Consider the following 14,215-nt stretch of genomic DNA (forward strand, 5'->3'; position numbering starts at 1 on the left):
GGAAATTAATTTCATTTTTTAATCTGTTTATCCATCTATGGAATTATTTCCTTAGTTTCACTTTCAGATTTCAGGTACGTGTTGCTTCCAAAATGTGTTGACCCTTTCATTTGTTACTGGCAAGAAGGTTTTTCTTACTAATTGAATTTCACATCTTAAAAAGTGGTCAAATTTAGTCTATCAGGGAAGGTGTATCTGAGAATGAGTCTCACTTAGATACAACTGGGTATTTTCACCTAACATACAATGCGTAGCCTGTGATAGTCAGGTTTTTCAGATCACAGAACAGAGATGTCTCCATGAGAAAGAGCAGGAGGATTTATGTTCTTCCATTTTCCAAAAGCTCTCTTAAGAAGAAACTGGCATTTTATTTAGTTAGTTAATGAATTAAAATATTTACTTTGATATTGTAGGTGAAAAATGAGAGAATCACAGAATGGTTTGGATTGAAAGGGACCTTTAAAGGTCATCTAGTTCCTACCCTCCTGCCATGGGCAGGGACACCTTCCACTGGACCAGGTTGCTCAAGGCCCCATCCAGCCAATTCCAGGGATGGGGCATCCACAGCTTCTCTGGGCAACCTGTGCCAGTGCCTCACCACCCTCACAGTAAAGAATTTCTTCCTAATATCTAATCTAAATCTACCCTCTTCTAGTTTAAAGCTATTACCCCATTTTCTGTTGCTACAGGCCCTACTAAAAGGTGATGGTTTAGAATTTTTTAATGTGTTGTATCAGTCCTGTGCATGCCTTCTACTTTTGCTGCTTTGCCAAAATGGTTTTGTTCTTTAAAACAAAGATTTAAGTATTATTCATTATTAAACAGCTGCATGAATAGCTGCAAGGTACTAATTCTGTTTTGGTTTTCACCAAAGACATGACAGATGTTCTTTTTCAGGAGCATCTCCTAACATTGGGAATGCATTTTCAAATCAACTTATGTAATCAATAGTAGAACTGGCAGATGTTTTCAGGAGATCCAAATTATGTTTTTGTGTGACTGAATTAATGAAAGCTTTACCTTTAATGGGTAAAATGTTTGGGGCTGGAGAAATGTATCAGGTGCCTTCTTAGAAGTCTTTACTAAAAATGTGCCAGACACTTGAAATCTTTGCTTGTAATTTAGTGAATAAATTTTGTGTGTTGTTTAATTTACTTCCTCCTTCTGAGAGTATGTTTTCTGAAATGTTTTTTTATTATTATTTATTTGTAGGTTCCTTCAGAGAAATCGGAATCCTTTGCATCTATGTTGAGACGCTCTCCTTTAATTCAGATGGGACCTGCCAAAGATAAAATTGCCATTGGTCGAATATTTCATGTTGTGGAAGATGATCTTTATATAGATTTTGGTGGCAAGTTTCACTGTGTGTGCAAAAGACCAGGAGTGGATGGGAAGTAAGTAATAAACTTATGGTAAGCAATTAACATATGTGAATGACATACTGAAATTCTTAGTTAATGGGATTTGACCATCTTCTGGACTGAGCTTGGGTAGTTCATATGAATTTTGTGGTTTAAACCGTAGAAGTTAACATGTTGTGCAGAATAAAAGTATGGTCACAGACAAATCTGGATAGCTCAGACATCATCTTGAATGCAGATTCCTTTGCAAGTTTGCATTGTTGCTATCTACATTTTTCCAGCTTATGATGACCAAGGGAAGTTACTGGGTGTTTTGTCACTGAGGAGAGGGGACATCACTATCATCTGAGTTGTTAAAACAAGCACTAACTATTGAAATACTTGAGAGTTTTGTGGATGTGGAAATTTAATCCCATGTAAATGGTAAGCCTCCTTAGGCAAGAACTTTCTGTGCTAAATGTATATACGTGAGGTGATGTACTAGGGAGTTTACACATTATTTGTGATAATACTGTTTATAAGAGATGATCAGTGCTAATGTGGTCAAATATATTGTAGAAGAAGATTTTGTATAGACTTTGGTGGCAGGTTCCACTGTGTGTCCTGAACTAGAACAGCTGTGGTGGAACTAGAACAGGTGTGCTGGGGAATGCAGTAGTTAGAGCTAAAAGGTAAGAAAGCAACAAATTCTAGTGGAAGCGGCATTTGTAAGGTTACTAAACTGTCTTTAGCGCCTCATGATTATGTACTATTCAAGAATATCTTGTCTATTTAATTTGTCTCCAGGTTGCTTTAATGCTTAGTTTTTAATATGTAGGCAAAATACCATGTGTTCGAATTCATAACATCACTATTATTGGTCCATCTCTTTTTCCCTCTTTCTTTTTTTCCTTGAGAGAGGAGGAATATCATTGTTAATCAGCAAGGTCACTGTGTCTAAATCGTGTTCCTGTGATAAGCAGTTCTGAAATAGTTGGGGTTTTTTTTAAAAAAACAAGATTTAACAGAAATAATCACGTTACTGTGCAAGTTTGTGATAGTATTTTATCAGAGCATTGTATACTCAACTTCCTTTTTTGGATAGGTCTGTGACTTTTAAAGCATATGTGATTGATGGCCCAGGATGAGCAGTGTCCTTTATGCCTGTCACATTTGGCATCAGCAGAAGATTTTCTGTCTTTTGCTGCTGCTGTAGTGGTAAAATCCTTGTTGCTCTTTGTATCTCTTGCTATTCTAAATCTAGATAAGCTTTGCCTTTCCCAGTCCATTCTTGCACGTCTGAGGAATGCTTCTGCATTCATCTCAGTCTGTGGCCATTCATTTTGTTTTTATGGTAGAGTTCAGACTGAAGCTCCCTGTTCAGCTGAGCTGTCCTTCTGCCAGGCCAGCTCAACTTTTGAACGTTGGGGAAGACCACTGTAGAGCATTGATGAATTTATCAGTTCCTTATGGATCAATGGCCTCTCTCTGGGCACCTTTTCAAGTCGGGAGAGCTTCTTGTCATGGTTTAACCCTAGCTGGCGACAAAGCTCCACATGCTTCTTCGCTCTCCCCACAGCGGGATGGGGGAGACAAGGAGAAGAATAAAAGTGAGAAAACCTGTGGATTGAGGTAAAGACAGTTGAATAGGTAAAGTAAAAGCTGCACATGCAAGCAAAGCAAAGCAAGGAATTCATTCACTGCTTCCCATGGGCAGGCAGGTGTTCAGCCATCCCCAGGAAAGCGGGGCTCCATCACGTGTAACCGTTATTTGGGAAGACAAATGCCATAATTCTGGATGTCCCCCCCTTACTTCTTCTAACCCCAGCTTTTATTGCCGAGTATGACATCCCATGGTATGGAATATCCCTTTGGCTAGTTTGGGTCGCCTGTCCTGGCTGTGTCCCCTCCCAATGTCCTGTGCCCCTCCAGCCCTCTCGCTGGCAGGGCCCGGGAAACTGAAAAGTCCTTGACTGAGTATAAACATCACCCAGCAACAGCTTAAAAGGTAAGTGTGTTACCAACATTGTTCTCACACCAAATCCAAAACACAGCACTGCACCAGCTACTAAGAAGAAAATTATCTCTGTCCCAACTGAAGCCAGGACACTTGTCTACCCTGAATAAACCAAAGTAATGTCCTGGAGCCCAGATCTCTCTTCTGCCACTTGTCTTTCTCACTTTCCTTCAGTTTGTAAGCTCTTGGCATTGGTGGTCACTGCAGCTGAGGCTGCCATCAGCTACCATGTTCCCAGACAGTGTTCTCCTGCCCTGAGTAACGTGTCTGGCGGGAGACCTTCCCTGGCTGGGCTGTCTGGCACTTGTGGCAAAGGATGATGCCAGGGCACTCACTCTGGATTGCTTGTTCTGCTCTGTGTTTGTTTCTGCTTGAGCAGACATCAGGACATCTGAAGTCCCCTGTGAGAATCAGGGCCTGCAGTCATGAGATGGCTTCTGGTTGTTTGAATGAGGCTTCATCCACTTGCTCTTTCTGATCAGGCAGCCCATAGCAGACATCCACTGTGACGCTGTCTGTCTTGGTCTCCTCTCTGATTGTGACCCATAGCTCTCAACTGCTTCCTGGCATGGTTCATAGCAAGGCTCCATGCACTCATGCCCCATCCTTGCTTCCAGTGCTGCCCCCTTTGCCTTGTCCCATGTTTGCTTGCGTGCTTCCTCCCAGGTTTGGGGAGCAGGCAACTTTGTACGTTCTCTTCAAATCCCTAACTACGATTCATGCTGAGCCTGCTGCTTACTTGTTTCCTTGTGTGGTGTTAATAGCTCATTTTGTCATGGTGCTCTGGGATACTTGGGTGGCAAGACAAATTGGGGGCCAGTGACGAAATAGGTCTTCCTAAAAAAGCTCCCAGGCAGACAAGTGTCTGTCAACTCCTTCCCTGCTCTCATCTTCTTCCTAATTAGTGTTGTATGTCTTTTTTTTGTGGTGCATGTTGGAGGGTACAGGGGAAAATGAGGCCTGGGAAAACTGCTGTTGGAGCAGATGCCTCAGTCAGTTGTCCATTGATGCTGGGAGCGTAATAAGGCTGGGGCTGAGACTGTCTTAGGCCAGTTACATTTTTGGCTGCCTGTTACAATGATAAAAACAAGCAGATCCACCTAAGGCTTGTTTCTACTTCCTTCTCACTGCTTTTGAGCGGGAGTGGAGAGAGGGTAATTAATAGCCTGAGCATTTTTTTTCTTATGAAATAAAATTTGGAACTAAAGGTGGTAGTTCACAAAACAATACAGACAGCATTTACAACATTGAGAATGTAGTGGCAGTGGAAGTGGTAGTGATGATGCTTTGGGTTTGATGGACTTAGAGCATTCATTTGAGATGTAGGTGACTGATTCAAATCCCTTTTCTCCTCATTTCAGTCCAGGAACCTGAATTTGTCTCTGACTAATTAAGTGTTTAAATGCTATATGGACTTAATCCTCTAAATAAAAATATTTGTGTAAGAAAATAGATAAATAAAACTTGCCACCTTTTCCAATTCATTGTGTTTGTGGAATTGCAATTTCTAAAATTTACCTGGATTTGCAAAAAATTGCAGTCACGTGCAATCTTTTGTTCTGTTGTTTATCTTTAGCTTGTCATAAGGTGCTGTGTCATAAACACGGTTGTACCAGTTCCTTTCTAACTGGGATTTGTAACACAATATTTGCAAACTACTCATGGAATCAAAAATAAACACAGAAAACTGCTGTCTTGGCTAGCTGTGTATGTCATCAATAGCATTCAGGTGCTGCTGAGTTTGGGTCTCCTGCTTATTAAAAAGTAGTGGGAAGACTTATGCCTTTGCTTGTACAATTGCTTTGATCTGCTTATAAAGGCAGCAGCTCATGGATTTACAGAGTAAAGTTTGTCTAATCAAAACAAATACAGTCTTTTCATATGCCAGTGTCTTAGTAAGCGTGAAGGCTTAGAGTCTTTTGATGGACACTGGCTTCTCTTTGGAAGGCAGTAACTGCATTTGATCATCAGAATAAAGGTCAAACTAGTGCTAGAATATCTTCTACCAAAGCTTGAAAGTAACTGGGTGGAATTTGCAGTGTGTATTTAGATCTATACCAGCTTAAATTGGTGACTGCAGTAAGACTTTGTTACTGTTATTTTAGTTAATTCACTTGCTGACAAAAGTGACCTTATCACCATATTGTATGTGATGTAATCAGAACTGTTCACTGGTTTATTTGCAAAGTGTTTATTGTTCGTGTCAAGGAGAAGAGTGGGCATTTTAATTTACAGATAACAGATGATTTCTTGAAGGCCATCAGTTCAGGACAGAAGAACCAGATTTAATCTTCAGACACAGAACTTCATGATATCATTTTTATGAAGTCAGTTTTGAGAGCATGGCTCTTCGAGAACCTGTATTCTGATGCTGATCTTTGGGTTTACTGTGTTGTCTTTTCAGGTATTTGGCAACTCCTTCAAAATACTAGTTTATCATCTTTAAAGGAAAAAAAACTCTTGCATTTATGTAAAAAGGTATCTTTACAAGGACATGTGCTGTTGATATTTCCTAGATTGTTTAGCTTTTTCTCACCAGAACTCAACTACTTTCACGATACTATAATACAGTTTTCTTTTTGTCGTATAATGTCCTTCGCTCTTTGACTAGAAGTTACTTGAAAATAAACAAAAAACCTACAAGAGGTTCTTGTTTGTAAAACTTGTTCTCTTAAACTGCTGCGTCCTGATCCTGACAGTTGTGATTTCTTGGAATGTCTAAGTGAAAGACCCTGTAGCATTACCACCATGTGGCCATAAGAAAGGATTCTTTCTTTCTCAAGACTGTCTTGTGTAAAAGAGCAACTACAAAAAAAGGTGTCCCTCACTTGGAAGATTTGAAGTAACTACATAATTTTTTTTTCCCATCACTTCTTCTAAAGTAAACTTCAGCCTTTAAAAAAAAACAAACCAACACAAAAACAGACAAAAGAAAACACCACAAACTATTAAGTATAAGAAACCTTAGAACAATAATAATAGAAAATTCAAATCGTATAAACATTTGAAGAACCTGCTAACTATTTCCTTTTGGGTTTCACTGTTTGTTTCCTTCTTCCTATCCTCTCTGGGAAAGCTGTTTTCACAGGATGGCAAAGAATATATTTCATTATCAACATTGATGGTATTGAGATAGGAAGCATGCATCAGTTTGCTTAGATAAAAGATACTGGCAAAATCTCACAGGGTTGGACAAGGGTGCATTTGATTATAAATATCAATGGCATTTTGTTATTTATTTAATGTGACAAGAATATTTATTACCCTTATGATTTCAAGGTTTTATTTAATATGTGCTGTACTAAATATACTGTAATTAGTACAAACATGCTTCTTTAATACACTTTGACTTAAATGCTGTATTAAGTTTGCATTTTATGCCATCAACATACAGCAATTCTGTAAAGCATCCAGAGTGTATACAAATGAGAAAGGGTCTGTAGGAAGTAAGGGTGAAATAACTTTTCAGCTATAGGAAGAAAGTGGTGTATTTTCTTTTTTCTTTTAACATGCAGAGGAAATGAAGTCCTAAAGAGGAAAGTGTCTGCCTTAGATCTCCAATTGAGCAACAACTTAATCCATGGCAAAAAGGTGCTGTTACAGCCTGCTTCTGCCATTATCAGATGGAATTCTTAAGAACCAGAAAATGTGGGAAGGGGTTGTGCTGACACTGCCTGTTGCATGGTCTGCACCTGTACTGTTAATGACCAGTTCCCATCAAAAGCACAATGGCTTTCAGCAATTTTCTGAAATGTAGGATTGCAGGACCAGCTTCCAAAGGATTAAACTGCACCTCTCCATGCCAATGTAATGAAGCTTTATTTTCAAAGACTGCTGTAACCCTCCAGCAACTCCAGTATTATCAGGCTGTAGGATCAGAAAGACACTTCCTTTATGTTTTGAGTATGCAGCTGGTGCAGGGATTTCCAGTATATCCTGTGGCAATTTTACTTGACACCTTTTATACAGTGCGTATTTGCCAAACTTAAGTAGTAGAGGAGGGAAGAAATCATTTGATGCCAGTTGTGATTTAGAACATGACAGCTTAATGAGCGTCATAAAACATTACCTAATGCTGTTTCTGTAAATTATATCAAAATATTTACGCGGTTTGAATGGCTGCCAGGGTTAATTTTATTTGGGAAACGTTTTAAATTCTTCTCTTTTTCTTCTATTTTTAAAATATTTTATAGATAAAGGCAGAATGGAATCCAATTAAAACAATGTTTCTTTTTAGACTGGGTAATGTGAATAAGGCTGCCTGTTTTCCAGCACATTTGTTTGATTAAGACAGTCTTTAAATTTATTAGTGATAGTTGAAACTGTTTAAAAGATCTTGTAAGATTAAAAAAAAATCAATTTCTGAAAAAAACCCAGAGGTGCATGGAGGGAGATTTTGTGCAGGAGGGAGGCACAAGAAGGCACCATTTGGTTTAGTTCCGGTTTGCGTATTAAATAAAGTCACGGCATGTTAGGCCGGAGGGTGACTTTGGAGCCAACTATCCCATTTTGATGCCATGTGAATATGCTTCTGGAACAATTAGTGCATCTTTCAACCAGAAGGAGCTACCTCGCACAAAGCACCAAGTAAACTACTCTCATGTGCAGCAAAGATACTTGCACATGGGAAGATGTTGGTGTGTGGTAAATTCACCCTTTGCCTGCTGGACCCTAGTTTTCCTGACTTTTGTGTAGATAATGGTGCAAGATTATTATGGAAAGGTTTAGAGAGACAATGTTAAAGACATAACCTTTCTAACTCTTTCTTTTAAAATTAAGTAAAGACCAGACAACTGGCAGGAGGCTGGCCGATAGAGAGACCCGGCACCCTGCTCCCTTCCTCAGGGCCTTTGCCAGAGGAATCACAAGCATCAAATTTACGCTTTAACCTGGCGTCTGTGACTAATTGGGAGAAAAGTCTTTGAGTAGCAGTATGGGCCATCTGCAGGATACAGACCTGGTGGCAGTGGAGAGATTTAGTGATGTTTTCCTTAGAATATGTATTTCTTCCCTATCCTATACTTACTGGAGTGTTGCTGTTCTGGCAGGCTGGTACATGCGACAGCTTTCATGTAAAACTTTAAATGTTGATGGAACTATTACTGCTTAAAAAGAAAAGTAATTACTGTGATAGATACAGGAGACATTTCTTGCTGCAGTAATGCTGATTTTAGTTTTACATGTTTGTTTTTACAGTGGTCTACTTCCTTTTTACTGTCTGTTGCCAGCAAAATAGCATCTATCTGTTATGTGTAATTCTCAAGGGGAAAGAGGAAATTGCTAACCAGCAGTACAAGTTATACAATAAACGATGCTTTTGCAAGTACAATTTTCAGACTCATGCAGATGCAGAAAAAACATGTCATATGAGACTGAAAACCTGTTGAAACTTAGTATTTTTTTTACATTAATATTAATGCATGTTGAAAGTACTGATGAAGTGCACATCATGCTGGGTTGGTGTGCAAAATTGCTTCTGATTTCCATGGTGTAGTCTTGCTTAGAAGAGGCTCAAGGTCTGCTGAGGAAAATTATTTTTAACTCCCACTTTTGGTAAGCGAGAAGAATGAACACAGTAACTGTACTAGCAGTATTTTCTGGTTTTATTTATGTGTACAAATTGTTGCTGTTAGCTCATCAGTATTAAATCGGTTGTTTCCTCCTTCATTGCTTTCCTTCTGTTGCAGTTTTCATTCCCAACAGATTGGTCTTTTTTTCTCACAAGCCTTTCTAGTAGTAGCCACACTGTAGAAAAAATCTTGTAAGGTGATGGAGAAAATGTGTAACCAGTCTCTTACAGGGAATACATTATCTTCCTTCCTTCCATCATCTTTTGCTGCCATTGCCTCGTTCATGTGCTCCGTTGTTTACTACTTGTACCCCTTCCAGGCTTGTTCTCTGCATTCTTTTTTCCAATACCGATTGCTAATATATATTTCAAATATAAATATGATTTTACATTTATAATTAAAGTTTTATATTATTATATCTATTCAGTATTATATAAGTTAGTAAGCCTTTTTAGCTTACATATTACTGCTCAGCTTTTTACCACCGTTTCTCTACTGAACTGTTAGAATTTGCAGATTTGTTGTGTGTTTTTAAGCAGTTGCCATGTTTTAGAGGTGGCCGTGTTATAGCAGTATGTGGTATGTTTCTTCTCATAATGCTGTTGGAAAGCTTTATAAGTAATTGTCCTGAGATTTGTTCATTTATATACATAATTAAAGCAGAAATGATTACTAAAATACCTATTAACATAATCTTATTTAGTCAACATGAACACTTACCTGACCAGGAAAGCAGCCTGGGAGAATCTGGTCGGTTTATATAACAGGGATTGCCTTTGTGCCTATAACTTCAAACAGTTTACATCCATCAGTGTCATGTTGCTAACATGTTTTTGATACTGCCTTGCTCCTCCCTCACCCTCCTTTGGTTCCAAATTATCCTGCCTACTAGAGGGCAAAATTCCTCTGCATTTTGAAAGATGAACTTAAATATTGTTTTTGAATTGTTGAATAATTATGACCTGGTAAAATTTGCTGAAGTATAATACGAAGTGTGCACATGCTTTCCTGAATCTCTTCCAGTTTGTATCTTCTGTGGAATACATAACCAGACAGCCAGTCTCCACACTGTGAAAACCAGTCTCTTTCTGTGATGAAAATCACCAGAATGTTATGTTGAAATTCTCTAAGGACCAAGGTGGTTTGCACTAGTCATCAGCAAACTTGGGCTTTGGCATTCTGGTCAGCCTTTGGTCTCAAACTGTGCCCAAATTCCAGGGAGAAATAGTAAACAGGACTGATCTTGTTGTCCTGTTCCCACATACCAACATTGCAACTTAAAAAGGAAGCCTTATTGTTTATCTTGAAGAGGGCTAAATGCAGGGAGGTGGGATGAACTCCCTTTTCTACAAAGCTTCTATATAGTGCAATTCGCCATTGCTCCGAGCCCAAACAATACACACGGTGCCACTCTGTCTGCTGTCGGAACAATTTCAGCTCTCTTTATTTTTTTAAAACAGGCATGCAGAATAGCCATGTGATTGCAAACTTCATCTGTGTACTTCAGCAAATAACCTCTAACTTATTTATAGCAGCATGAATTTTGGAAATTATAGCATTTTTATCCCCTATGGACATAGCTTGGTTATTATTATTTGCTTGGTTACTTTACAGTTGTGACTGTTTTTGCCACCCACTGTACATCATTCTTCAGTGGTTATTTTCAGCCACAGATGGAGGTATTGGCTTTGTGTGGTTCTGTAATGCACAAGACTGTGCTTCCAGAGTTCCTGGAGCCCAAAGTCTGTAAACATTTTTTTTACTATACTGTAAATTTTTCATCCCAGATAGATACTTTAGAGTTTAGTTAATGTAATAATACCGCAGGTTAGGTGTTGGGTATCGAAAGTACAGTTAATCCATATTAATGAGGCACCCTACACAGCATGTGGTATGGAATAAACAGCATAGACCTGGGATTATGGCCACAGCAGTGCATGCGAGCCTGCCAGTCACTTTTTCATCTGTATTTTCACTTCTATAATAAGTTTAAAGTAGCAGAGAGTTATGGGATTTAATTGCCTTTGGAGGAAAAAAAATCTCACAAAACTCGTAGCATTTACTGGTGAAAATTTTGTGCCAGCTTTGTCTTCCCAGGGCGTAATGATAAATGGGATATGGAATATGCTGTATAAGACATCTTGGGAGAACAAAGCAGTCCATAGGTGGCCCGGAGCTTTTCTGGCAGTGTCAAAGTCTGTAAATACTCTTTAAGCCACACTTCTTCTCATATGTGGACGTGCACTCATAATAGGGAAGAAAAGGCTTGAGAAACTTATTACCGCATTGGAAGGCTTGAGTGTTGTCTGTAAAAGTTGAGGTAGGTTAAACTCTCTCTTTTTGCCTAATCCAGCTATTGGCTGTCAAGAACCATAGAAACTAGGATTATAAAGTCATGTTTTGGCAGAAGAATTGAAATTGTTTCTAGTATTTTGTTTTGAAATCGGTGAGTATAAATGACTTGAATCTCTATATGCAGCATATTTGGAAATTCTTTTTTCTTTTGCCCCACACTTTAAGAAAGCCTTGCCATTTGCATGCAGGAAGATCTGTCCCTTAAATACTTCCAGTAAAGTATATTAATTGCCTCAATAGCTAGACAAGGCTCGAGGAATCTCAGCCATTCTAGATGCAGAAGAACATGAATTTTAGTGAAAACCCTAATGGTCCCCAACATGTTTCACTGACCAGTGACTCTGGGTGACAACAGATGAGGTAGGGACATGGTAGTTATATAGGTGTGTGGTACTTTTCAGGCGTACAGGGAACTGTACTTTATTAAACTGTGGAGCAATGTGCAGATGTTTCTGGCTTAGTCTGGTCACTTTGACCTGTTACTGTAACAGATGTAAGGGCTAAATGTGTAGGTTACTGAGGCAGTATAACTGCTTTATTAGGTTGGGTGTAATTGTGTGCTAAACCCTCTTCTGAGGATAATCAGTTGAGCTGCAGTGTTGCGCTAATGTGGCCTTTGATTTCAGTTTGGGAGCCAGCTTGGTCTAAACTAGCTCATGGCAATCCACTGAGGTGTAAACTTGCCCAAAGACAGAAGCTATTTAGTTTCTGGGTTGAGAAACCATATTAATGATGGTTTGGACCAAATGTGAATTATAAGTCTTCATATAAAATAGATCTTACCCAGGAAAATTAATGCTATCATATAACCATGGTGGTAATTAATTATTCATCCCTCTGGAGCAGTTTCAGTAAGCAAGTCTGAGAAGGGAATTAACACAGCTAGGGAAACACTCTGCAGGTAATACATCAACCTCGAGCTCTTCAGAAGGCATGAGTCAAGCCTCTCACAAATCATGACGTTAAAGTTGGTTTTATGTTTTGTTTTATTACTTTTGGGGTTCTCTAGTCTTTGAGTTCACATCACTTCTTTTTTGACTTGGCAGAATAGGAATTTTTAATTAAACCAACTTTTTTAAAAAGGCAATTGAACTTCTTGTGTAGCTGTACAACTGCAAGAGCCAAGACTTTAGGACACTCAATAGCAGAAAGATAGGATAAAGTTGTTAATATTGGCAAAACTAGAGATGATGTACAGAATTATTTTACTGATAATTCTTCTCAGTCTGCTATGTAATACTAAGATTACTCGAGCTGGAGGTCGGTAACTAGCAGTGTACGGCAGGGCTCGATACTGGCTCCAGTCCTGTTTAACATCTTCATTAGCGACCTCGCTGATGGGATGGAATGTACCGTCAGCAAGTTTGCCTAGAGTACAGAACTCAGAGGAGTTGTTACAAAGGGTGGTTGTGCTATCATCCAGAGGGACTTTGACGGGCTGGAGAGATGGGCGGACAGGAGCCTTGTGAAGTTCAACAAAAAGAATTGCAAAGTCCTTTCTCTGGGGAGGAAAAACCCCAGGCACCAGTACGTGCTGGGGCTACCAGACTGGAAAGCAGCTTGGCAAAAAAGGCCCTGGTGGTCCTGGTGGACACAAAGTTGAACATGAGCTAGCAGTGTGCCCTTCTGACAAAGACGATGAGTGGTGTCCTGGGCTGCATTAGGTAAAGCATTGCCCGTGAGTGGAGGGAGATAATCCTTCTCCTCCACTCAGTCCTGGTGAGGCCAGACCGGGAGTGCTGGGGCCAGTTTTGGGCTCCCCAGTTCAGGAGACCGTCCAGTGAAGGACCCTAAGATGATGGACTGGAACATCTTTCCAATGAGGAGAGGCTGAGAGAGCTGGGACTCTTCAGCCTGGAGAAGAGAAGGCTCAGGGGGGATCTCATCAATGTCTACAAATACGTGAAGGCAGGGTACAAAGAAGACTGAGCCAGGCTCTTTTCAGTGGTGCCCAGTGACAGGACCAGAGGCACTGGGCACACGCTGAAACACAGGAGGTTCCCTCTGAACACTTTTTTACTGTGAAAGTGACTGAGACTGGCATGAGTTACCCAGAGAGGTTGTGGAGTCTCCATCCTTGAAGATACTTAAAAGCTGCCTGTGGCCATTGGGGATTTAGTCATGCATTTGTATTTGCATCAGCTGTCTGTACAGAGGGATGGTTCATCAAGGGAGAAGTGGGTGTTGACTGCCACTTGGAATAGGCCCAAAAGGCTGATAAAATCAATTCTGTTACTCCTACACACCAAACCCCTGACATGGTTTTGTTCCCCTGATGCTTTCTGTAACTCCTTGTCAGCCTATTTAGATGCCATTATCCAACTAGGGCACAAAGGCAGGTAAATTCCTACAAAGGAAGGTAAGAATTTTAAGGCTGAGTGTTTCCAAGCTGTGTAGGGGATTCAGCCGCTTTGCCAGGCAGCTCAGCAAACCTGAATAAAAAGGAAAAGTGGTGTTTAGAGGCAGAACACCCCTCTTAACATTTTATTGCATGTCTGATATTTAAGAGAAATTTATTTTTCTTTTCTGCTTACTAATATGCTAATAAAAGCAACACAGTCCTTGCTGCTTCTCTTTTCACATGTGCTTGTGTGGAACAAGGATGGAAATAGCAATTTATTATAATTTTTATATCAAATGTTTTGGAGGAAGAAGCAGAGGCAATAGAAGAACTAAAGCAACAGTTAGGTTGTACGTAGTTGCCCTTACTATGTAAAGAGTGTGTGATAACACAGTCCCTGCTATTGTATTTGCTTGCCTGATTTTTCTTAAGTTGTCAAGATTAAATTTAAAAACCTAGGCAGGTATGCTGTTGTGCTGAAAGAATTGCGGTGTATGTAAAGACTGATATATTGGGGAGAAAAAAAAAAGTGTTACTCTTCTAAGAGTATGCAGTAGCTGTTAAAACTTGCCTTAGTAGATTTTTGAGTCTG

General features: G+C 39.6%; 1 protein-coding gene across 1 annotated transcript in view; it reads left to right on the plus strand.

Annotated features, from left to right (window-relative positions):
* The window catches only part of TPD52 (tumor protein D52), a 127,951-nt gene that overhangs the window by 58,522 nt on the left and 55,214 nt on the right, over positions 1-14,215 (plus strand). Inside the window, exon 6 of the mRNA XM_055798482.1 lies at positions 1,213-1,394. Coding sequence (XP_055654457.1) covers positions 1,213-1,394 — 182 coding nt within the window. The remainder of the gene's footprint in view (positions 1-1,212; positions 1,395-14,215) is intronic.

This window comes from Falco peregrinus, chromosome 3 (assembly GCF_023634155.1).
Source record: "Falco peregrinus isolate bFalPer1 chromosome 3, bFalPer1.pri, whole genome shotgun sequence".
In the NCBI taxonomy this organism is placed as follows: Eukaryota; Metazoa; Chordata; class Aves; order Falconiformes; family Falconidae; genus Falco; species Falco peregrinus.